Below are 27,255 nucleotides of genomic sequence, written 5' to 3'. Positions count from 1 at the left end.
TTAGACTGCATCATCACTTACCACCAGGTGAGATTGCAGTCAAGGGCTAACTTGTATCTGAATAAAAAATAAAATATAAAACTATAAATTTCCAAATTGACCCACGCGGAAATCGAACCTGGGACTTGGTATTCATCGCCGATACGCTATTTATTCAAAGATGTTTACTTAGGTAGGTTTTCAGTTCTACGCAGACGAAGTCACGGGCAGCCTGCTGCACACTATCTACTATCTATAGTTCGCGACAGGTTGAAATGGCAATCGGGATGGGGGGACGAGGGGGGCACGAGTTCATAGCATTTTGCGGACATTGATATTGCACGTGCACTACGTGTACTATCTAGTTCAGTTCACATTACCTTATAGCTATCAAAGAAAGCGGTGCACCTCGAGACAATGCGTTGCACAACGTTGGGATATACAATTAAATGAACCAGCGCAGAGCCCTGGTTATGTCACTTAGCTCTTATGTAACCGTACATTCCCTTTAAGTAAAGTACGAGTGTGATGGGCCGAGAGCCTGTCGCAAAACTTCCGGAGGTGCTTGAAAAGAGAGGCAGAGCTAAGATAATACCTTGTCTTAAAAGGACGAATTCGCCGCGAATCGTTTCGCGTACACCGCGTCCAAGAGTGTGTAGCGCGCGAACATTTTGCGGACATTGATATTGCACGTGCACTACGTGTACTATCTAGCTCAGTTCATATTACCATACTGTTATCAATAAAAGCAATGCAACTCGAGACAATGAGTTGCGCAACACTGGGATATACAATTAAATGAACCAGTGCATGAGCCCTGGTTATGTCACTTAGCTCTTATGTAACCGTACAACGGTACATTCCCTTTAAGTACGAGTGTGATGAGCCGAGAGCCTGTGGGAAAACACCTGGAGGTGCTTGAAGAAAGCAGATAGAACTAAGATAGTTATAAGAAACTAGATGATGCCCGTGACTTCGTCCGCGTGGATTTAGGTTTTTTAAAATCCCGTGGGAATTCTTTAATTTTTCGGAATAAAAAGTAAACTAAATTGTTCCCCGGGATATAAGCCAACTCTGTGCCAAATTTTATCAAAATCGGTTGAACGGTTGGGCCGTGAAAAGCTAGCGGACAAACAGTTTAACACACTTTCGCATTTATAATATTAGTATGGATGTACAGTACTCAGATAAGTCATCAAGCACTTACGAGTACGAAGAAAACATCTACTAAGATGTAAATTTTGTTACCATATAGCACTATTATTACAATAGCAGCTTTAAACCTACTACCATCAGGTTTTGCTGCACAGCTAACGCAGAAGGACCTCCTTAGAAAGTCTCAGCTTTAACAAGCACCTTCACAAATTTTTCTACCGGCTCTCGGGGTACAATAAGTTAAAAAAGATACCCATTGTTACAATTAAAGGGAACCAGGTTTATCTAGATTTTTTATTTATCTAACATCTAATAACAAGCTGTTACAATTTTTGATTTTGGTTCGTGGTAAAAAAAGTTGGTTTATCATGGGACCAATATTTACAAATTACTCTGTGCATGGAACACTGATTGTGCAAGAAAACTTGCTCTTGTTCCGACAAAAGCAAGTATGCTCGGCATGTGTTGCAATGCGAATCGCACGCCACGTTGATGGTGCTACGTTAGAAATCTTCGCCAAAATGTCAACAACAATTGCACAAAGTTTAACTCAATCTAATGAACTATGCGCGAACGCATTAATTATAAAAAAAAAACTTTTTTGATCATCATCATCATCATCATCATCATCATCATCATCATCATCATCATCGTCATCATCATCAACCAATAGACGTCCACTGCTGGACAAAGGTCTCTTGTAGGGACTTCCACACGCCACGGTCATGCGCCGCCGCCATCCAGCGGCTCCCTGCGACTCGTCTGATGTCGTCCGTCCACCTAGTGGGGGGTCTTCCAACGTTGCGTCTTCCGGTGCGAGGTCGCCATTCTAGCACCTTGGGACCCCAACGTCTATCGGTTGTACGAACTAGGTATGTATGTATGAACTTTTTTTGATACTAAGCACAAAAACAATGTTTGGTAAGTACGCAAAAGTCTACTAAGTACTTACCCGAAATGCTACATTTATTGGAGAGAAAAGTTTGTGTACTAAACTTTCATGGGTAAATGCTGAAATAAAATATTCTATGTAAATGTTTTTCCATATTATGTAATAGAACGGGACAATAGCGATCTTCAATTCATAGTTTTCAGAGAAATTTGCCGCGCGTGAGATGTATACGAATTACAATACAATGGAGGAGCAAATAAAGAGTTAATGTGGGAATTTTGACAAAAACCGGCTAAGTGCGAGTCAGGCTCGCGCAACGAGGGTTCCGTACTATAGTCGTATTTTTTCGTCATTTTGCACGACAATTCAAAAACTATGATGCATAAAAATAAATAAAAATCTGTTTCAGAATGACCAAGAAAAGCCCGTTCATATGATACCCCACTTGTTATCTTACTTCGAAAATTGAAAATACTTATTATTAGTTCATGACCACAATTTAATTTTTTTGTGTGATGTACCTAACCACAAATTCACGGTTTTCAGATTTTTCCCCGAATGTCTGCTATAAGACCTACCTACCTGCCAAATTTCATGATTTAGGTCAACGAGAAGTACCCTGTAGGTTTCTGGACAGACCGACAGACAGACAGACAGGCAACAAAGTGATCCTATAAGGGTTCCGTTTTTCCTTTTGCGGTACGGAACCCTAAAAATTATGTAAACACGACTTAATATATGAGAACTATTGATGAGAACGGAGTTTTTGTTGTAGCTTGCAAAATTACAATTATACTAACGGACAGAAAACTTAGTAACGAAGAAAAATCACGTAAGTAATTATAATCCAGTAATGCGTGGGACTGTAATTTTGTTTATTACTAGACTGCTTATGTGCTCGCGACTTCGCCCGCGTGGACTACACAAATTTCAAACCCCTATTTCACCCATTAGGCGTTGAATTTTCAAAAATTTGACGACCTTCCTGGCGCAGTGGTGAGCGCTGTGGTCTTATTAGTGGGAGGTCCCGGGTTCGATTCCTGGCAGGGGTTTTGAATTTTATAATTTCTAAATTTCTGGTCTGGCCTGGTGGGAGGCTTCGGCCGTGGCTAGTTACCACCCTACCGGCAAAGCCGTGCCGCCAAGCGATTTAGGGTTCCGGTACGATGCCGTGTAGAAACCAAAGGGGTATGGGTTTAATAATAACTGCCATACCCCTTCCAGGTTCGCCCGCTATCATCTTAGACTGCATCATCACTTACCATCAGGTGAAATTGCAGTCAAGGGCTAACTTGTATCTGCATAAAAAAATTAAAAAAAATACTTTCTTAGCGGATGCCTACATCATAATAGCTAGGTATCTGCATGCCGAATTTCGGTCCGTCTAGTAGTTTGGGCTATGCGTTGATAGATCAGTCAGTCAGTCAGTCAGTCACCTTTCAATTCAATTCAATTCAAATTTCTTTAGATCCTTTCCTTTTCCTTTTATATCTTTAGATTTCTATTGTGATATTGATATTTCTGTCCCTATCTGCTATAGGCATCCGCTAAGAAAGGATTTTTGAAAATTGAACCCCTAAAGGGGTGAAATGGGGGGTTGAAATTTGTGTAGTCCACGCGGACGTAGTCGCGAGTAGGTATACGCTAGTAGAAATATAAAACTGCCGGGCTGATGTCAGGTGAACTTCTCTTAAGTAAGTTAACATAGATTAAAATTATGTCAACGAGAATACCTAAATAATTTAAGTAGGTAATAATAATATCCTTAAAAAGGATCCTTCCCAAAATGATAGCATTTGCTCAATAGAAAAAAAAGTGGAGCGCACGCATCGCTCGCCCTACAAGGATGCTGCCTCTTGCGGCCAACACAACGACGGACGACAGTGAAAGTGGCTCCACTCCACAGCGCCGTAACAACGTTATGTCACGAAGCCTTCCACCGACCAGTCGCTCTCCGGCTATGTCGACGCGCGCGCACCTTTGACACACCGACAAAGAAAGTTCCATTAAAAACACAAAAAAAAAAAGTTACTGTAAAAGTTCAAAACATTTCCAAAAAAGCATGTGCTTGTGTTTGGCAAAAAAAACAAAATGTCTCCCATTGTGCTCATAAACATTATCCTACTCAGTGCTTCTTGTTCCGTCATTGGATCAGATCCTGAAAAAGATAACGCGCGCGAGGAAAAACTACGAAGCGGTCTCATTGACGCTTTTCAGAACATCAAAAAAGCTTCCTCGAAAGGAGGCGACGATGACTTGAGTCCAGATTTAATTGGATCCATGATTCCTGTCCCGAATCCGAGAAAAAACGAAAAGTTTACTTCGGACGATACTTTCGATCTATTCGCCGATGACGATGGTTTGACTTTTGCTGAGGCTTTCGGCAATGTAGAGACTGAAAAACGAGTTTCAACTACTGAAACGAGTCACAATGTTCAGCATATAGTCAAAACTACGAAACAGGCGGAGAAAACGACTACGAAACCTAGCAATATAATAGGGAAACTAGCAGATTCTATACGTAGTACTGTGAACGAGAGTCGAATGCAAATTACGACCGTTTCTAATGATACGCATTTTTTGGGGCTCGAGAGTATGCTTCGAGTTATGGATGCTGAAATATTAGTGCAACAGTGGGGTGAGCTGCGGAACTCTGTGACTGGACAATGTAAGGAGGATCTGATGGAGTATGTGGAAGGATTGCACGATAAATTGCTGTGGGCTTTGAAAAGTAAGTCGAAAATCTTTTACTCATGAATTTTTAAATTAGTAATTGTGTTACATATAAATTTTTTGGAAATATAATTTTTTTTAGTGATACGTTTTTTCTGTATGTATATACTATATATAGTTTTTTTTCGCTATACATTGTATTTCAATATCCAAAACATTATAACTAAATGGAGAAAAAAGATTTTTTGTATTTAGTTACATTTATTGCATTACAGATAACGATATAAGAGCCTTAAGAGGATTAGTTACATAATTATTAGATTATAACTTAAAACAAGGCGTGAAATATATAAAAATATAAAAAACATGACTGCCCCGCCAAAAAACGTAAAAAAAGTTAAAGTAAAAAAAATCACATTTGAAAATGACGTCATACAGCTGATACAGTGTATTTTTAAAAAAAAATTATAGCCAGTGTCACTCGGGATGATGTAAGAATTCTAACGATACCCCATACAACCAAATCTGTTCAGGCGTTTTGAAGTTATGGTAGGATAAAGAAACTCATATACATACCTACATGAATTCTCCAAACATTGCGCTCTTTTAAAAAAAAGTAAAACTTAAAACTGGACCAACTTAGTTGAAATTTCAGGAAGTGCTATTAAGTTATTTGCATAAACAGGATTTTATTTTACTTTTATACTTATGTTGATTGTTATATAATATGAGACTACAGTCACAGTTACAACGTATTTTTTATATTATGTTTTATGTAATCGAACGTTAAAAGAACGGTCTTTGCTTTCGAATGATATAAACATAAAGATTTATATGTGGTGTTCGCGAATTTACATTTTTATTCGCATTTATTATTGAGCCACGTGCTAATTGGATTTAAAAACCAGCTAAGTGCGAGTCAGACTCGCAAACGAAAGGTTCCGTATCAAATTACATGTACTTTAAAAAACATGGCGGCCATTTTGAAATTTTTGATATTTGTTGTTATAGCGGCAATAGAAATACAATACAACACTGTGAAAATTTCAGCTCTTTACCTATTACGGTTCATGAGACAACAGCCCGCTGACAGACAGACGGACGGACAGACGGACAGCGGAGGCTTAGTAAAATATAAATATAAAAGTTTGTTTTGTAAGTTATGCATCGAATAACAGTACGCGACAGAAAAAAAATGTGCATATCGACCTTTAGAAGAAGATAACGGATTTCTAGAGCATTGTCTCCGTCGTTGAGACCCACAAAACGTCATATAGGTATGAGTGACAGAGACAACGCTCTTCAAAACCGAAATATCATTCTAAAGGCCGATGCACATTACTTTCTGCCACGTACTGTACAAATGTTATGAGTAAGGGTTGGTTCTCCCAGCGCTTCCACCACTTGAGCATTAGAGCCAAATGCTTCAAGCAGAAGAAACACCGGAACAAACTGTGTCATGTGTGGTACAACCCGAAATCAGTGTGCTCAAGTTATCAGTTTCATCATCATCAGCCTGTGGACGTCCACTGTTGGACGTAGGCCTTCCCTAAAGAGCGCCACCACACCCGGTCCTCAGCCTTCCTCATCCAGCCACTTCCCGCCAGCCTCTTTATATCTTCGGGCCTTCGTGCTGGAGGGCGTCCCACACTACGCTTGCTTAAACGCGGTCTCCACTCAAGCACTTTCCGGCTCCAACGGCCATCGCCTCTACGACAGGCATGACCTGCCCACTGCCACTTCAGCTTGCTAATAGTTTGGGCTATGTCAGTGACCTTGGTTCTCCTACGGATCTCCTCATTTCGGATCTTATCCCTCACGGAAACTGCTAACATAGCCCAATATATCATAACATCAGTTTCGAGGTTATTTAATTACGATCAACGGATACACATGTGCACAATTTCATAACGGAATTGGGTAACCACTCTCCCTTTCACGCCGGCTCACACTTTCGTAAGGCAGACATTTACCACTAGGCTCTACTTTGCTCAACCACGACTCTAACTGGCTTGTTTTGCACACTCTCTGACAGAAATTTATGATAACTATGTAGTAATTATAATTTTTTCGCAAACCTTAAGTTTCGAACGATAGAACGAAGCTTGAAGGGCAGTGGTTTTCTGTGAATTATTTATTATTGGTTAAGAAAAGGTCCGCTGAGCGAGTCGATTCTTAACTTAGTCGATACTTAACTTGAGGAAGGTAACTTAGCTACTTGCGACCTCAGCGTTTATCGGTTTTTCGATTTATGTGCTCTGCCATTTGCTACTTCAGCTTCGCAACCCGTTGAGTATGTCAGTTACTCTGGTTCATGTAGAGAAACTCCAAACATAATAGAGAACTCATAGCTCTTTTCATCGCCCGCTGAGTGACTCTGAGAGCTTTCTTATGAGGCCCATAGTTAGCGGCACACATTATTCGAAGACTTTGGTCTTCATTAAACTTTATTAGATTTTTTGTAGAAATATTTCCACCTATGACATATTGCACAAAATTAAACTAAGCAATCATGAATTTGCATAAAATATGTTACACGCATATCGGATCGGAGCCGAATTGCTTACATAATGCGATTTAGGTACTTTGGCACTTGAAATCTTGCAGGTAGCCTTGTCCCAAGCTTTCTCTATGAGCATATCAACTCGTAACATCTCTCGTTACAAAACGTTACACTCCTGGATGATGATTCATGTACGTTCGCGACATTATCTCTTCTAAATATTATATAAAAGTAAAAGTTAACTGCCTGACTGACTGACTGATTGACTGACCTATCAACGTACAACATTTAGCTATTAAGAGAAATTAAGAACCTACACTATTTAATAAAAACCAAGTTACTTAGACAAAGAAGAACTAAAAATAAAATTAAATATCAAATTTAGAGTAAAGCATTACTCACAAATAAAAATGAAAACAGAAATTAAAATTTAAATTTAAAGAAAGCTTTAGTAATAAGTCAGCTATCATTTAGATAGACTTTTACAAGATAGCAAGATGGGAGTTTGCAAACCAATTATAATAAAATACCATAACAAAGCGTGTAAGAAGTAAGAACTGCATTCTTAGTTCGGAGAGCAATAATGAGGTAATATCGATTGCTTAACGTAATAATTGCTGAGTAGAAATTTGTAATGTAGGTCGCGAATCGAGTCTCGCACACAGAAGTCTCTTACAACTCTAAACTGCACTTAATATTACCGTTGTTCGACGTAAACACCGATGGTTAAAGTAAACTATAAGATACTGTACTTTCATACTTTAACCTAGTTACCTACATGTCGGGCTGCGACATGTTTTATGCTAGGTACAATAGATCAGTGATAGATAGTGGTTAACAGCCACACTCAATCGTAACTTAAGATTGAGTTAAAACGAGACAGATTTATGTGAGAGATATAGCTCTGTCTCGTTTTAACTAAACTTAAGTGACGATTAAGCGACTCTGAGTACGGCAGTAAGACGTCGATATCTTATATACGGGAGGTCAGGGATTCGACATGTACCTATTCAAAACTTTATGTGCGTTTTGAGCAATTGGGTACCTATTTGACTGTATCAAAAATAAATTATTTCTCAGTAATTATTAAATAGCGGGTCTTCCAAAATACGTAAAATCCACGTCCTTTGTTATTTTCAAGTGTAATAACCATTTCAAATTATTATCGATTAAACTTAAAATGTACGTCATTATGATGTAACGTCACAGTATGCGAGATTCTATGAAATACTGGGATATTTCATAGAATCTCGCATACTGAGCGCGCGTTTTGACGTTTGATAAAAAGTTACCGGTTTGACTAATTGTTAAATACCGTATTTCACTTGCTTTAACGGTGAAGGGAAACATCGTGAGGAAACCTGCATGCCTATGTTCCTACGTACGTATATCTATCAATCGAAAAGACGACAGCTAAATCGCAATGCTCTCTCGGAAAGATTTTTTACGATACCAATCAGCTGAATTCTCGATTATAGTTTTCGCATTAACGATTACCTACTTAATGAACATGATATTAACATTATCAGTCACACAAATGTCATTGGTCACACAAATAAAATCGATTCGTCACGATTGCTAACCGATTTAGTAGTTATTCGATTTCGATGGAGTAGCGTGAATTTTACAAATATTTGCTTTGGATATTAGTAATGTAAATAGGTGGGTACGTATCGTAAATAATGGTTAATTATAGTGAGGAGATTAAAACAATAGAGCGGCTAAAGAGGAAATTTGAAATAAAATCCATATTAATGTAAATGCGAAAGTGTGGTCTACCTGCTAGCTTTTCACGGCCCATCTGCACCGTTTTTGACAAAATTGCCATCATAACCTGTCGCGTATGGGTTAGCCGGCAATGGGTTGATCATGATGATGTATTATGAATCCTATGAAATCTCTTTTCTGTACTTGCTTTAGAGCAGTTACGTACTGCATCCGATCCGAATCCGTGAAATACGTTCTAAAGTAGCTATAGCTAACTATTTGTATGGCAGTTTACGCACTAGTCCGATCACTTGCGTCATCCGATTTTTTCTCCGTCCACCGTGAGTCTTCAATTCGGAAGAAATATTCAGGTCGAAGTATTCGTAGTACCTACTGTTTGAATGTTTGCGTATTCGGATTCAAGGTGCGTTAGCAATATCCGAATTCCGTCCGAATTTTTAGTACTCGTATTTTCTTGGATTCGGATCGGATGAGTGCGTAACCGGTCTCTATGCACGTTTGTGACTACAGGCCAAATTAATAGCTGTATCGCTTTATATCTTCTCTGTTCATGTAATATTGAAATATCTGTATCCATCAGTTATCATCTCGAATTATTTGCTATAGCATTTACTACACAAATAAGTTAAGGCTTGTCTGTGTACATGTTGGATATATTTCCTGAATAGACAATTAACTATCATGATCATACGAATCACCATCATGATTAACCCATCGCCGCGCAATACTGAGAATCTCCTCTCAGAATGAGACGGGTTTAAGCCATAGTCTGCCACGCTGGTCCACTATGGGTTGACAGACTTCACATACCTTTGAGACCATTATATGGAGAACTGTCAGGCATCTAAGTTTTCTCACGGTGTTTTTCCTTCACCGTTAAAGCAAGTGACATTTAATTTGAGATACGACGTTATAGGTACAGGCAAACGGCAAATATATTATGTCAAAAAAAAACAAAAACTAGCCAAGTGCGAGTCGGACTCATGCAATAAAAATACACATTCTGTGAAAATTTCAACTCTCTGCCTATTACGGTTCATGAGATACAGTCCGCTGACAGACTGACGGATGGACAGCAGAGGCTTAGTAATATGGTCCCGTTGGTACCCTTCGCGTACGGAACCTAAAAACCACTAATATATAACTGTACAGAACTCAATATTAAAGTAAATATTTGATGGTGTCGGATACTGCAGTTTTTTAATTATTTTCTTTATAAAAACAGTAACGAAAACCCTGAAGCAATTTAGGTATAATTTGTAAATAATTAAGTAGCTCTAAATTGACTGTTTAAATGAAAACTTTTTCTTAATTTTCGGCACAACTTAAGAAACCTCAAAAACTGGGTTTATAATAAACAGCGTGCAACTTCAAACTTTAATTTTGTAAGTTTATGGTTGAAATTACCATAAATTATGGAAACTGCTGAAACTTTTTTTCTTAATTTTCGGAATAAATCAATCTGGGTTCATCATCCATAGCAGTTAATTTTAAACTTTAACTAGTTAATATTATGGTACATTTATGTTTGTCAATTGTCTACGAGCACGTCTCGACTGACCCAAAACAGGAGTTACAACAGAATGACCTTGGAAGTGAGTTTCTAACGGTAGTGTTTCTTTACAAGTGATCTTCGGTGGCCAATGTATTATGTAATTGCATGAGACAGCGAGTCTAAGGCGGTATGTGCATTATTGAGGACATCAGGAAAAGAAATTAAACTTAATTCACCAAGATGATGTCAAGGCAACGTTAATATTATTATTGACTAGTTAATTCGCCCGATTTCGCTTAGCTAAAATTTTATATAGATACCAGTAAATCTACATCATATGCCTACCTACTAGCTGAAAGAATGAAATCTGCTTTTAATAAGCTTTCATCGGTCATCCAGAAAGCTTTTTAGAAATCTAAGTATGTAAGACTAGCTTATTCCCTCGACTTTGTCCGGGTAGACTACACAAATTTCAAACCTCTTTTTCACCCCTTTAGGGGTTGAATTTTCAAAAATCCTTTCTTAGCGGATGGCTACATCATAATAGCTATCTGCATGCGAAATTTCAGCCCGATCTGTCCAGTAGTTTGAGCTGTGCGTGATAGATCAGTCAGTCAGTCTCTTTTTCCTTTTATATGATTTTTTCATTAGATGTCTAATTAAGTAAGTGTGTTTTCAAATCACTGAAAAGCTAATAGTTACCTAGTGCTAAACTTATCTCTATTATGCTTGCTTATGCTTGGAGTTTCTCTACGTGATCAAATCAGAAATGAGGAGATCCGTAGGAGAACTAGAGTAACCGACTTGGCTCAACGGGTTGCGAAGCTGAAGTGGCAATGGGCAGAGCACATAGTTCGTACAACCGATAGACGTTGGGGTCCCAAGGTGCTGGAATGGCGACCTCGTACCGGAAGACGCAGCGTTGGAAGACCCCCCACTAGGTGGACGGACGACATCAAACGATACAATGAACCAAAAGCTTAATTTGCTGTAATCCGCTAAAACACTAAAACATTTTAGCGGATTACAGCAAATTAATAAATAATAAATAAATAAATTTTATTTCAGGCAATGAAAATACAACCCATAACAATATACACAGTATGAAGCGGATTAAATTAATATTAAAATTGAATAGAATAGAATATAAATGAAGAAAAAAAAATGGAGCTAACAATTTAAAAAGCTAATCTAAGTAAAGGTGTTATTGTCGCACCGATGCAGGTTGGATTAAGCTTTTGGTTCATTGTATATCATGGACTTCCGCAAAGTAACGCCTGCTTCTATACGACATCAAACGAGTCGCAGGGAGCCGCTGGATCCAGGCGGCGCAAGACCGTGGCGTGTGGAAGTCCCTACAAAAGACCTATGTCCAACAGTGGACGTCTATTGGTTCATGATGATGATGATGATGATGATGATGATGAAACTTATCTCTTGTGTAAAAATAAACTTGACACAATAATGCGTACTAGAGTTACTAAAATGGAAAGTGCGACTATGCCAGATTCTCGTAACAGACGTAGCAATCTATTCCGATGGCAACCCATTACGGTAGCATTCCGCCGACAAGGTTCCTACGGCCGTTACTATAACCTAGCCCTTCTACGACGTAAGCTTCCCTATACGGTTTGAACGCTCAGTACCCGTAGTATAAGATTTTACGTCTCACCAAACGTTGCTAGAATTCGAGAATCGAAACACTTCCGCGTTATAGTAAACTGGATCTTAACTGCCTTGTTTTAAAGCTCAAGTTTGTCTACACATCTACAGCCAGCGCTTCAAGCGGAAACGTTGCTAAATTAAAATCAGTGAAATTGAATTTTTGACTCAAATTCAAGGCTCTTTAGGTCAATTTTACTTTGACGTTATTATGTTTCTACTCTCGAATTCTAGCAACGTTGGTGAGACGTAAAATCTTATACTAAGCGTACTGGCAAAGGACAAAACTTTGCCGGTGTAGCAATTTCGTAGTCGTCATTATCATCATCTTAACCCATCGCCAGCTTACTAGAGATCACTTCTCAATGAGAATGGCTTAAGCCACAGTCCACCAAGCTGGTTAAGTGTAGAATGGGCCTGATTCTGAGCACAACCTAATTTAAGAGTGTTCGCATCCTCTTCTTACTAATGGAATATCAAAAGGACAGACACAGTTTGACAGTTTTAAATTTAATTTTTAGATGGTAAAACCCGTGATGCGCAGTCGCGAACCTAATGTTTAAATTTGTATTATGCACTAGAATTTAGAGTCTTTAAATGTGAAAGTCATGTTCTATTCCTTTTTTAGCATTAGTAAAAAAAAAGGATGTAGATACTCTAAATTTAGTTTAGAGAGAGACTAGAGAATCGGGGCCATTGGCGGACTAAACACACTTTTGGAAACATTATTTTCCAAAAGTGTGTGTATCGCCTACACACACTACCTTTAGGTCAAGGTACTTATATATGTTGAGAGTAAATAGGCGTGTGCCATCTTAGGCTGCATCATCACTTGCCAGCAAATCTGCTTACAGCCAAGTGGTGGTCTATGTACATAAAAAACAATCAGGCATATTAGGTTTCCTGAGGATATTTTCCTTCACCGTGAAAGCAAGTGATACTTAATTGCAAACGCACATAAACGGCACAATTCCGAAAAGCTAGAGGCATACTTCCAACTTTTTGGTACATATACCTAGGCTATCATTGTACCTTTCAGGTACCTTCTTATTTTACCTACTTAATTATCTATTATATTAGGCATATAGCTAATTAAACCTACCACCCGTGCGTGCAAACACGGAGACCTTAACCCATGACCGCAAATTCAATAAAGCACGTGGGAACATGCCTACACAATGCATTAATAGCTTAATGTATGGCAGGGAAACCTAGACTCCAATAATTACCATACTCAATTAGCCATGCTGAGAATAATGGCCTAGGTACAGCCTCAGTACAACGGTTCAAGTGCCTGAATATTGTTTGTTACACAAATGACTAGAACACTGACATTCTCAACAGGTCAACGTTGCCTTAGTAGGTACCATAGATAATATAAATAGGTAGGAAAGGCATTTCGAACCAGTGGTAGATGCATCCGACTATTCGTAAGTGCTTGTAAAAGTTTATACGAATAAAAAAGATTTTTATTTTATTTATTTATTTATTTAATATACTAATACGGGTAAGGTACCATAATATGTTTCTGCTTTTAAAGTATTTATTGAAAGTCTAGCTTATGCTTGCGGCTTCATCCGCGTGGACAACATAAATTTCAACCCTCTTAGGGGTTTAATCCACTTAGGGGTAGAATTTCGAAAAATCCTTTATTAGTGGATACCTACTCTTTACAAAGAATGTCCTGTCACACCCTACCATGTCTCTAGGACCAGCGGTTTAGGCTGTTAGCGTTCATATGTAAGTCAGTCAGTCAGTCAGTCAGTTAGTCGGTCAGTCAGGACTTTGAATTTTATATAGGTATACAGATGCGATAGAAAATAAACTCACGATAAAAGTATAAATAGAAAGAAAACAAAAAAGAAACTGAAGAAGTAGACTTATCACCTCTCCAAATAAAAGAGATAAAATCTGATTTTTCTTAACAGATTATGCTAAGTAATAAATAAATAAGTGTTGGTGTAACGTTTCTAAGTTTTTGTCTATTACCTTTTACGCCAACGTGGGAACTCTTTGATTTTTGGGATAAAAAGTAGCCTATGTCACTCTTCAGGTCTTAAACTATACCCACGCAAAATAATCGCGTCGATTCATTGCTCCGTTGCGACATGATTCAAGGACAAACCAATAAACCAACAAACAAATAAGTACACTTTCACATTTATAAAATGGTTAGTGATTCTTCAATGGAAGAGAACGTCCTTGCCAAGAAGTTTACTTAATCCCAGAGCATTTATCTCACGTGTTGTTAGTTGTTAAGACACTCCTATGTCCAGCGCGGAGATAACGCTCATAACAATGATTTGCACAACCACCGGTCGCGAAGTGTGCCGACTGCCGCTTTACGTAAAGGAATTGCCCCAAACACTATTAAGTAATAGCTGGTGGAATGTGCTTCATTTCGTATAAGGAAAATAGCAAAATGATTAATCTGAACTGTCTAAAAGTCAACGTGCTTGAGATAGCCTATAGCTTGTAAGACGTCAGCCTCCTATTCGGGAGATCGTGGTTCGAACCTGGGCACGCACCTCTAAATCTATATATATAAAAGGAAAAGGTGACTGACTGACTGACTGACTGACTGACTGACTGAATGACTGACTGACTGATCTATCAACGCACAGCTCAAACTACTGGACGGATCGGGCTGAAATTTGGCATGCAGATAGGTATTATGACGTAGGCATCCGCTAAGAAAGGATTTTTGAAAATTCAACTCCTAAGGGGGTGAAAAAGGGGTTTGAAATTTTGTAGTGCACGCGGACGAAGTCGCGAGCATAAGCTAGTTCTCACATAAAATAAATATCACTTTAGTACTTTAACAATGAAGGAAAACATCTTGAGACAACCTGCATAATATAGAGTTTTCCATAATGTTCTCAAAGGTGTATGAGGTATGCCAATTCGCACTGAACCAGCGTGGCGGACTATGACCTAAACCCTTCTCATTCTGAGAGGAGGCCTATGCTCTATAGTGGCCTGACAATGGATTAATAACGATGATGATGATAGTGAAAAGTCTACAAATGACTTTTATAGTTCGTTTATCGTGAAAAAAATATTTGAAACCTTAATAAAGACAAAGTTCATTTTTAGAAGCTATATGTTTTATAAATAACAATATATAATGTTAAATATAATACTATATACTTTCTTACGTAATAAAAATAATCTCAACTTATAGGAACTGACTTTATTCCATTTAGACAATGCTTAATAAACTTCAATCTTAGTTTTAAACTATTAACTTCTTCAAGATATAATAATTATAAATTCTAATTTTCCCTGCTTCAAATCAATAGCTCCGGCTTTTTCTGGCCGCCATTTTACATCTGCCCCTAATTCTTTTTTTAAATTCAACTCTAGGCAAAGCAATATCGCTTACATACGTAAAAACTAGATGATTTCAGTACAAAAATATTGTTGGCAATATAAAAGACATCAACGCGTTCGGGGCCAAAATAATAATCGTGCAGAGTAATTTCTGAAATCAACGCACAGTCGGCATCTTACCATTAAGAGTGGGTAAATCGCAGGATATACCAGAGTTCGAGCTTTTACCGTAGCATAATTAATCAGATAAAATAATGTAATATGGCGTCACAATTTATGCAATAAATTCAAAACAAAATTATGTATGTTACGACAATATTTGCCGTAACCGGGTGTTCACAGTAATGTTTATATTTCATCTTAACCTTTTTTATATACTATGTCGTACAGCGTTCTTGTTTCCACAAGAGTTCAGTTAAATGTGAAATAAACAGCTTCCGCGTTCAACCACTTCTGAACAACATTTCGTATAGGTCACATTCACTTACTTTCAGTGTTCAAGTTGCCAATCGAATTGTAGTAAAATTGTAGGGTACTGAACTGGGCTTTGCATAGGTACCTACTGATTATGAATGTTATGAAAATAAATCCACACTTACTAATATTGTAAACTAGCTGATGCGCAAAACTTCGTCCGCGTGTATTTAGGTTTCTAAAAAGCCCGTGGGAACTCTTCGATTTTCCGGGATAAAAAGTAGCCTATGTCACTTTCAAGGTCTTTATTTATACCCATGCAAAAAACCCGCCAATCCGTTGCACTGTTGCGACGTGATTGAAGGACAAACCAACCAACAAACAAACACACTTTCGCATTTATAACAAGGGTACTGATATTGATAATTTAAAAAAATACAAACATAGTAAGGGAACTAAAAACGACGATTATTGCATCGCATCGGTCTTACTCAAAAGCACATTCTTTGGGCAACATAAAAGTGTGTAGCTCATCATAAAAGCTAAGAGGCAGCTTAGAGAATGTGTGTTTGTGTGTTGGCGCATGTCATAACACCTGACCCGCCGCGTGTAATGATGATCGAACGACTGGTTTATTGACATACTTAAATCTTTATTTTACACTAGAATATTGTAAATTGTAAATGATAATGACAGATCCTGACCCACCAATTTACACACAATGTAAATTAATGATAATTATCCTAGTATAAAATAACCACTTAAAAATTGTGCAAGTTTAAAATTGTGATTTTAAACTTGCGGATGTTTTTATTAGTATTACAATATTATAAGTAAATTGCATATAACCTAGAATAATTATTGTGACTTAAACTTAGATTTAATGATAAACCGCAAGTTCTAGAGGTGTTAAGTCCTATGTTTAGTTATCAGTGATGAAACAGCAACAAAATGCTGCATAAAGCATACATGTAAACGACTTTTATATAATAAAATGGGTTACGGTTCTATACAAAGTCTGTCATTGTCCTTTCGAATTGGTAATAGAATACTTAGCAACTCATATAAAGTATGCGACAGGACGAGATGGCAATCGGTGTATGAGGCGGGGAGACGCTCTACACACCCGCACGTCACCCGAGCTTACCCGCACCGGGTTAGCGCGAAGGCTGTGCGGGTGTGCGGGGCGTCCCCACCCCGATCGCCATCTCGACCTGTCGCATACTATACATACATACATACACGTCACACAAAACCTGAAATTACACTCCTTTTTTTGGGAATTGTGAGCCCTTGACCAAGATTTCACCTGGTGGTAAGTGATAATGAAGCGGTGTTACCTGGAGGTTGTGTAGTAGTTTTATTAAAGTCCATACTCTTGGTTGGTTTCTACGCGGCATCGCACCGGAACGCTAAATGGCTGAGCGGCACGACTTTGCCGTTAGGGTGGTAACTAGCCACGACCGAAGCCTCCCACTGTCTAGTGGGACACAGAACAGAAACAATTTAGAAATTATAATTTCCCAAATTACCCGTGTCAGGAATCAAACCCGGGATCTCGCACTTGTAAGACCACAGCGTTCACTACTGTGGCAGGGAGGTTGTCAAAACTTAACCAGAGGTTAACGTTGACCGTAACGTAACGTTAACCATCTGTCACGTAGCAGGACTTAAGCAGTCTAAAAACCCATCGAATCAGAGTTAAAGTTCTGTCACCGGAAATAAAGATGACTCAAAAACAACTGTCGTAATTTTAATAAGAAAGTTGTAAGCGATCTCGGCCAAAGGCAAGCGAGATAAACATACAAACTTCCGCGGGTGTGAGAGAGACGAACGGTTTTAGCTGAGACACCGATGGTTGCGTAAGGTTGTCGGTTCGATTCTTGCGAATTTTAATCGCCTTTTACGGCGGGCCGCGAGGAAATTGTAAAGCCTGAGGCACACATGACGTATATAACAGCAGCCTCAATAGCTCAACGGTTAAGGAGCGAATTGAATTCCAAAAGGTCGCAGGTTCAAACCCCACCCTTGCACTATTGTCGTACCTACTCCTAGTACAAGCTTTACGCTTAGTTGGAGGAGAAACGGAAATATTGGTCATAATTAACATGGCTAATATTCTAGTGATATCGTGAAATGCTCATAATAAAATTTTTTTACAAAAAAAATAAAAACCGACTTCGATACACAAACACTAAAAATTGAAAAATAATTTAATTTATTACCGAATATATTATGTATACAAGAGTTAATATAGTTCCATAATAATATTTTTTGGTGCCGGTGCCAATTAGCTTAAGCAGCGCGAATCGTCTAGACTTCATCAATCAGGAAAATTCCAGTAGCTGCGCTATATATGGACATGACCAAAGCCTTTGATTTCGTGGATCACAAAATTTTGTTAAGAAAATTATACCTATACGGAGTGCGAGGAACTGTGCTTGACCTATTTGAGTCTTATCTTTCGGACAGATCACAAATTACAGAAATAACAAGAATATGTCCCAATAATTTCACTGAAATGGTATATCATTCAACGTCCCGATGCGTGCGATACGGCGTGCCACAAGGAAGTGTTTTAGGTCCATTACTATTCCTTGTTTACATTAATGACCTTCCCCAAGCGATATCACAATCAATGGTTCTTTATGCAGATGACTGCACTATCATATATGAAGGGCGAAATGTACAAAACTATATAACGGAAATCAATACATCAATTGATCGAGTAATTGACTGGCTTGACAAAAATAACCTAAATATTAACATAGATAAGACTAAAATTATGACATTTAATTGGGATGTATTAAAAATATCTAATTATAATATTAACCATATGGGAACACAAATAAGTACAACTACAGAAGCGAAATTCCTGGGTATCATTATTGATAACCAAATAAATTGGAAGGCTCACACAGATATTATTTGTAACAAATTATATAAGTTTTCTTATGCCCTTTATAAACTAAATAAAAGAGCTGATATGCAAACGCTGCGTACATCATATTTTGGATATGTTGAGTCAACGCTTAGATACGGCATTATGTTCTGGGGTAACTCTGTTGACCGTGAGAGAGTTTTTAAGGCTCAGAAAAGGTGCATCCGAGCAATACGAAACCTGCACTGGACTGACGGCTGTCAGACACATTTTAGGGACCTGCAGATATTGACATTTCCCTCGCTTTTTGTTTATGAGACAGCTGTTTTTGTACACGGCAACCTCGACTTATTTAAAAATATGAATAACAGGAGACACCCATTAAGATTGCGTGCACAATATTCGAAGACAGCGAAAATGCAAAAAAGCATAGTTTGTCTCGCAATTAATATTTATAACAAAGTATCAAATGAGATAAAGAAACTGCCCATGACTAGTTTTAAAACATCACTAAAGACATTTTTGATAAGCAAAGCTTATTATTCTATTAAGGAGTATCTTAATGAATCGAGCATAATTTAATGATTACTTAATGCACGATTTACTTTTATTTAATATACATGGGAACCCCATTACATTAACTTAAAATTTTGAATAATAACCTCATTTTAACTCAACTGTTCTTATCCGACTATTCATTTTATTCTTATTTGACATATTTCACTACCAGACACATTTTTGTTTTTACCTTATTTTTAAAATATGTACGAGTAATATTATCAGAACTCGATGCTAGGTATAACATAAAATATTGCATGCTAATAGGCAGAATTTGGCTGTACCTTTTTGTTTTTGTAACATCTCAACTGTTTACCCATATTCGCAATAAAGAAATTTGTATTTGTATTTGTATTTGTATTCATATTTTTATGGGACTCCACAATGGCACCTCATTGGCAGCGACCCCAAAAAATATTATTATGGAACTATATTAACTCTTGTATACATAATATATTCAGTAATAAATTAAATTATTTTTAAATTTTTAGTGTTTGTGTATCGAAGTCGGTTTTTATTTTTTTTGTAAAAAAAAATTATTTAACAATTTTTAGTGGCCCCATGGTATTAAAATATGCTATGCCTGGTTAAATTCTACTATTTACTAAGCTATTACACTGATCGCGAACAATTTACTCTTATCCGTTGAAGAGTTCCATTATCTATCTTCGAAGAAGTTCATCAGATCTTCACCAAATTTAAATTAGACCACCTTTAAAGTATACCCTTTCAAACAAAAAAAGAATTTTCAGAATCGGTCCAGGCGTCTTCGAGTAATCGGGGAACATATTATCATCAAAAAATGTAGGTACCTACCTATTTTGAATACTTTGAGTTAGAATTTGAAAGAATACTTTTGAATCAATGTTTAGTGAATCCTATTCTTATGAAAAAACTTTAATTAACACAAACCCAAGGTTCAAATTATAATTTATTAAGTTCTTACTTATTTTGCAAGAATTTTTTCTCGAAGACGACAGATGTTTAATCAGAAAACGATCGTAATCTTGTAAATAATTATCATTTGCCATCATTGCGACCTTAACCTTAAAAGCCACTATGGCGTGTCCACACCCATTTTACATCACCGTCAATTGCATCAGGTTACGAGTAATGAGAAAATTGTGCGAAAGTGTACCACTTACCTACATGTTCATGTTACAAAATACTTGTAATAGTATTATTAAATAAAAATTCTATTGTTGGCTGTAATAAAATAAAATAAAATAAAATAAAAATCTTTTTTATTCGTATAAACTTTTACAAGTACTTACGAATAGTCGGATGCATCTACCACTGGTTCGGAATGCCTTTCCTACCGAGAAGAACCAGCAAGAAACTCGGCGGTTGCTCTTTTCAAATATTTGATATAGGTACAAGATTATGCCATGTATAAAATAGTATTTGCAGTCTTGTGCGTTGCTGGAACGAGCTGCAGGTCAAATCCACGCTCTTTTATCATTTAGATAATCTTCAATTGTGTAATATGCTTTTTTCAGGAGCATATTATTTTTAATAGATTTTTTAAACTTGTGCAAAGGTAAGTCCAAAATAGTTTGCGGGATTTTATTATTAAAGGTAATACTCATTGTAATGTATTGCATACAGGCAGTGGCGTGCACAGGGTTTGAAGCCAGGGTAAGCATTAGTTAGGTAGGAACCTGTTTACTGGCAGGTCATAATGTAAAATTTGCATTGAGCTATTACAACTGGGGTAAGCAGTGCATTTATGCCTCTATGACCTGCACGCCACTGCATACAGGCATAGTGCATAACTGAGGTGGTCGTTCGGTAGTGGAGCGGTGCGAGAGAGGTGTAATGACATGACGCGAGCGTTCAGCGATTCGCCAATATGTGACAACAGCTGCCAGCTCCACTATCGCAGGAGCCTATACTTATCATCATCATGATCGACCCATCGCCGTCTCACTACAGAGCACGGGTCTCCTCTCAGAGTGAGAAGGGCCAGGTTTTGGCTGGCACGCTGGCCATGTGCGGATTGGTAGACTTCACACACCTTTGGAGAACATTATGAAGATCTCTCAGACATGCACGGTTTCCTCACGATGTTTTCTTTCACCGTCAAAACTAGTGATATTTAATTATTTAAAACGCATATAACTCCGAAAAGTTAGAGTTGGAGAAAAAGTTAAAGAGAAAAGTTAGAGAAAAGTTAGTCTCGGAAGAGTACTCCAGACCCTATGCGTATAAGGAATGATGACGCAAAGCGTTTTGTACACGTAGATGGAATGTTAACGACACAGCTGGAAACTCGCCCGGTGTCTTGCGGTACGGTGGTAGAAACGTGAGGGAAGGACAAGTTCGAACAGCTCCTGAGCACACTCTCCGAAATATATCCTGTAAAACACCGATAGGCCGGCAACTTTTCGGCGGTGATCAAGATACTGAAGCTTCCCCAAAAGTGGTGAATCTTCGCCTATAAGTCTCCTGGCTCGACATTCAACGGCGTCTAAAGCGGCTAGTTGGTACTTAGCAGAGCCATCGAAGAGATAACTGCAGTACTCCATGCACGACCGGACCTGGGCCTGATATAAGGTTACCAGTTGGTGCGACGTGAAGTACTGCTTGGCCTTGTTGAGAATACCAAGTTATATGTGTATATAGATTTAGATTGCAATAAATTATACATCTGATCTGGCACGCCATGAGATTAGATGATTGGCTGTGGTGTTGAAACACGTGGTGCAGCCCGGCGCAATCTGTGATGGCAGCTATTTACAATTTCACAATTTCAAGGCTAACAATATTATAGTCTCTGCCACCCGCAGTCCTAAATTAATAGTTAATAGGTTATTACTTTTTGTTTATAAATAAATGATTGGAGAATGAGAATCTACTTTTAAGTACTTAGTATTTGCACACTGAATAACATAATATTATTTTTTATTTGTACTAAAAACTTTTACAGGCGCATTATGAACTTGTGAGTCTTGGTAACCAAATTTACATTAAATGTTTTTTTTGGTGGGATTTTTGTCCTGTAGATAAAAGTGTGTTTACGTTTACATTCGGAATTCTTATATACCTACTCATTGTTACGTTATATTACCAAACTCAAATTTCGTATGCGCTGCAAGGTAAAGGTAAGGCGGGGCGTTACAACATGCTTCAGTATGTTCAAATATTTTAAGAACCGTTTATACCTATTACCTATATCTGATGCAATGACGTTATTTATTGATGGCAGTTTATTATCCGGCTCATTAAATATGATAATACCCAAGTTAGCATAATTTATCTAAACATACTTTTTCTCAGACATTACAATAAGTTTTGAAATAGGTTTGCTTGTAGGTTAGGTCTTGAACTCCGGAATTCTGGTTTGGTGAAACCGGAGTTATCGTGAACATAACCGGAGTTTCAATTTTCATATTTTAAGAAAAAAGTCGAGTTTTTCAGCTTTTACATGTTATACTGTACAGAGTTTTCATAAATTGTAGATACATATGAAATAGGGTAAAACTTATCCAGTTTTATCGATAGAAAAAATAACACTGGTGTACGGAAAAACTTATTTAAAGTTTATGAATGCACCAAACTTGTTGTAAACTGTAAATATTCTTCTTTAATAAATAAATAAATACAAAAAAAAAAAAAATATAGTAGGAAAATCTTACTATAATAATTTTATCAGGTCGTAAAATAAAGTTTCCCTTTCATTTTTCCAACTTTGTTTTATTTTACTGTAACGCAAGAAATATTCAAATCAAACGGATTATTTAATCACATTAATTTTTTTTTAATGAAGCTTAGCAACTCCGGAACTCCGAACTTAGAACGCTTAGCATCAAAATTCGACTCCGAAGCTGAAAAATAGTCCTATTTTCAAGCCCTACTGTAGCGGAGGCTTAGTAGTTATAGAGTCCTGGTGATATCATTCGGGTACGGAACCCTAAAGAGTTACATAAAGAGACATAAGAAATCCAAATTACGTTTCCATTCGGTATGCTCTCGCAAAATGAAAATTTCTAAAGCGTAACTCCTATCTATGCTCTGATGGTCACATACAATACCTATTTAAGGCTTGATAAGGAATCAAATATCATCATCATCATCATCATCATCATGATCAACCCATCGCCGGCTCACTACAGAGCACGGGTCTCCTCTAAGGCTGAGAAGGGTTTTGGCCATAGTCTACCGCGATGGCCATGTGCGGATTGGTAGACTTCACACACCTTAGAGAACATTATGGAGAACTCTCAGGCATGCAGGTTTTCTCACGATGTTTTCCTGCACCGTTAAAGAAAGTGATATTTAATTAATTAAAACGCACATAACTCCGAAAAGTTAGAAGTGTGTGCCCGGGATTGAACCCCCGACCTCCGATTAGAAGGCGGACGACCTAACCACTAGGCTATCACAGCTTATCAAATATAGCAGTAGGAATTACCTACATTAGCTACAGTTTCAAGATTTATGACTCATGCCTACAATATCGTAATCATTTGCAACCATGTTTCTTCATAATTTTGCTCGTGCAAAAGTCGGCCCATATTAAGTTGGTATCTATGCCGGATCCAATTACAAGATGCAAATACTTAATTGGAATATTTCCATAAAAAGAAAGAATTACTGAAATCACAAGGAAGTAGATACTATTTTAAAGGGTACCATGTCACATATTACTTACTAGCTTATGCTCGCGACTTCGTCTGCGTGGACTACACAAATTTCAAACCCCTATTTCACCCCCTTAGGGGTTGAATTTTCAAAAATCCTTTCTTAGCGGATGCCTACGTTATAATAGCTATCTGCATGCCAAATATCAGCCCGATCCGTCCAGTAGTTTGACCTGTGCGTTGATAGATCAGTCAGTCAGTCAGTCAGTCACCTTTTCCTTTTATATATTTAGACTATAGACTATTCCAAAGTTACGAGTTTACGAGTATTTCCATAAAAATAATAGATAATAAATACCTAATGATGTCCATTAGACTTATTGATCATATTATTATAGAAATTTTTATGGGACCACCACCGAAACATCCTCTTTTGATTAAAAAAATGCAAATCGGTCCAGAAACCTGAAAAAATCGAGGTACATACATTTAAAAAAAAGTCGAAAAAAAAACGGGCCGAGTTGAGTTGAGTATTTTTGGAAGTCGGTTAAAAATCATTTATGGTTTACGTGTTACATATCTCGCAAATGAAGTGTAAAAAATGAAAATCCCCAACGCCTAGAAAGCGATGGGGTCAGTGTCGCCGTAAATGGTGAATTAGCGCTAAATAACCTAGAACCCAGTAACCATATTATTATTGCCAAGGAAAAATGCCCTTTATTACACATAGAATAAAATTTATTGTTCAATTTATTTTAAAATAAATGGTGCCGTCGAACCCCTTGGCTTTCTTTTTAACATGTGTTATTTAAGGTTAACTGATACAAAAAAAAAGTTACACCAATATTTAACGTGCATTTTTTTTAAAGAATATTAGCCATGTTAAATGACTAATATTCCCCTTCCCTCTCCAACTAAGCGTAAAGCTTGTGCTAGGAGTAGGTACGACAATAGTGCAACGGGCGGGGTTTGAACATGGTTTGAACCGTCGGCCTTTCGGTTTTCAGTCCACTCTTGTACCCTAAAATAAAGCATTTGTCCGTGTAATCGATAAGAGAAGAGATATACAGGCTATCATTATCATTAAATTAATAACTATCCATACTATAATATTATAAATGCAAAAGTGTGTCTGTCTGTCTGTCTGTCTGTTTGTCTGTCTGCTACCTTTTCACGGCTCACCCGTTCAACCGATTTTGACGAAATTTGGTACAGAGGTAGCTTGCAACCCGGGGAAGGACATAGGCTACTTTTTATCCCGGAAAATTTACGCGTAAGAAGTCGCGGGCATCAGCTAGTATTTATAGAAGGAAAAGCTGACTGATTGACTGATTTATAAACGTAACAGCTCAAAGCACTGGACGACTCGAGCTGAAATTTGGCATAACGATAACTATCATGAAAGGATTTTTGAAAATTCAACCTCTAAGGGGGTAAATTAGGGGTTTGAAATTTATGATTTATGATTTATTTATTCATTTGCTTTCATGGTTACATGAAGCCCCGTTAGGGCATTGCAAAGTTAGGTACATTAACAATACTTACATGCTAAATATACAGGGTTACAGGAAAATAGGATACGATCCCGTTAAAGGATTATAGCAATTTATGGAGTCCACGCGGATAAAGTCGCGAGCATAAGCTAGTTTTGTAATATAATATCACTTATATAAGGAAAAATATCGCGAGAAATTGACCTGCATGCCTGAAAGTTCTCCATAATGTTGTCAAAGGTGTGTGAAATCTGCCAATCCGCACTAAAACCATTCTCAGTAGTGGACCGGCGCTAGGTGGATGTGTGGGTGGGGATGGGTGGATCATGATGAATATTTTAAATATTCAACCTTCCAACACAAAGCCAGTTCGACAGGTGCATTGAACGATTGGAAGGAATCTGAGTAGAATTCAGAAGGGTTCGGTAATCTATCCCCGGTCACCGCTCCTCGTCAATGGCCCACTTGCCGGACACATTCCTGTTTTTATGACGGCTATTGTTTTTTTTTTTTTGATGAACGAGAAAGCGAGTTAATTGAGCATGATAAAAAACTTGATTGTCGAAGGGAGAGGTCTGTGTTGATTCGATGCAACGATGTGAAATGATGTAAATTATGAATGCTCTGAATCCAATAAATATACAAAAGGAAAAGGTGACTGACTGACTGACTGGCTGACTGTTCTATCATCGCACAGCGCAAACTGAGCCTCAATAGCTCAACTGGTATAGGAGTGGACTGAAAACCGAAAGGTCGACAGTTCAAACTATTGTCGTACCTACTCCTAGCACAAGCTTCACGCTTAGTTGGAGAGGAAAGGGGAATATTAGTCATTTAACATGGCTAATATTATTTTTAAAAAAGAAAAAAAAAAAAAAAAACTACTGGACGGATCGGGCTGAAATTTGCATGGGCATGCAGATTAGAGCTATTACGACGTAGGTACGCATCCGCTATGAAAGGATTTTTGAAAATATGGGGGTGAAATACGGGTTTGAAACGGGTTGTGTAGTCCACGCGGATGAAGTTGCGACCATAAGCTAGTATTCCATACATAGCAAAACGCAGAAAGGTTCCTGGAGAAACGCGTAAGCGACGTGGTCTGGCCGGGGCTTTATACCTTCTGGAGTTAGATTTTTCAGTCATATCATTATTTTATTATCTGCTGCGCGATTGCGGGAGAATGACAGCTACAATGTCACGATCTCAATCACCTCTGATTGGCTGAAGGCGCTAGTGCATCGTTGCAACAAGAACACCATAAATTCACTCAATCACAGCAATTGAGATTGTAATAATGATTGATGCAGTTTTTCCGCCACCGACCAGCAGGTGTTAAACCATTCGGATGTAACCGTCAGTGAAAGTGCATCCATTAACGCGATGACATAACCGCGGCCCAAGTCACAACCTGACGGCTTAGGTCAAGTTCAATTTGTATACCAACCGCTGAACACTGGCTTAGACACATTAGACATAATTATTATATTATTTTAGACATAATTAGGTATTTTCTTACTTTTGAAATTGATAAATATTATTACTTTATAATAAACTAGGATAAAAATAATGACGTACGCTGAAAATAATATTTAAAATCCATCAAAGATTTACAAAGTTACAGGCATTTTAATTTTGGAGTAGGAGGGTCTTCTAAGTATCCCTTTCTCGCAAAACGAAAATTTGTATGAAACCGCACGAAGCTACTATGGCATTAGTAAGGTGTGACGTCAAAATTCTATATCGCTATCTCTGTCTTATCAGAAATATTTAAATGCTTATAACTTTTTTTGTTATTTGATCGATTTAATTAGTTTTTTCAGTTCACGTCATTATTTTTATCCTAGTTTATAATAAAGTAATAAAAAATTGGAGTCAAATACCCAATTATTATAATATAAATAAA

General features: G+C 37.6%; 1 protein-coding gene across 1 annotated transcript in view; it reads left to right on the top strand.

The window, feature by feature from the left end:
* Positions 1–3,887: 3,887 nt before the first annotated feature.
* LOC117997010 (nose resistant to fluoxetine protein 6-like) overlaps positions 3,888–27,255 on the top strand; it is a 53,307-nt gene continuing 29,939 nt past the window's right edge. Inside the window, exon 1 of the mRNA XM_034985178.2 lies at positions 3,888–4,757. Within this exon, the coding sequence (XP_034841069.1) occupies positions 4,118–4,757 (640 nt within the window). The 5' untranslated portion in view covers positions 3,888–4,117. The remainder of the gene's footprint in view (positions 4,758–27,255) is intronic.

This window comes from Maniola hyperantus, chromosome 4 (assembly GCF_902806685.2).
Source record: "Maniola hyperantus chromosome 4, iAphHyp1.2, whole genome shotgun sequence".
Lineage (NCBI taxonomy): Eukaryota > Metazoa > Arthropoda > Insecta > Lepidoptera > Nymphalidae > Maniola > Maniola hyperantus.
This window is presented reverse-complemented; position numbering and strand designations above follow the sequence as displayed.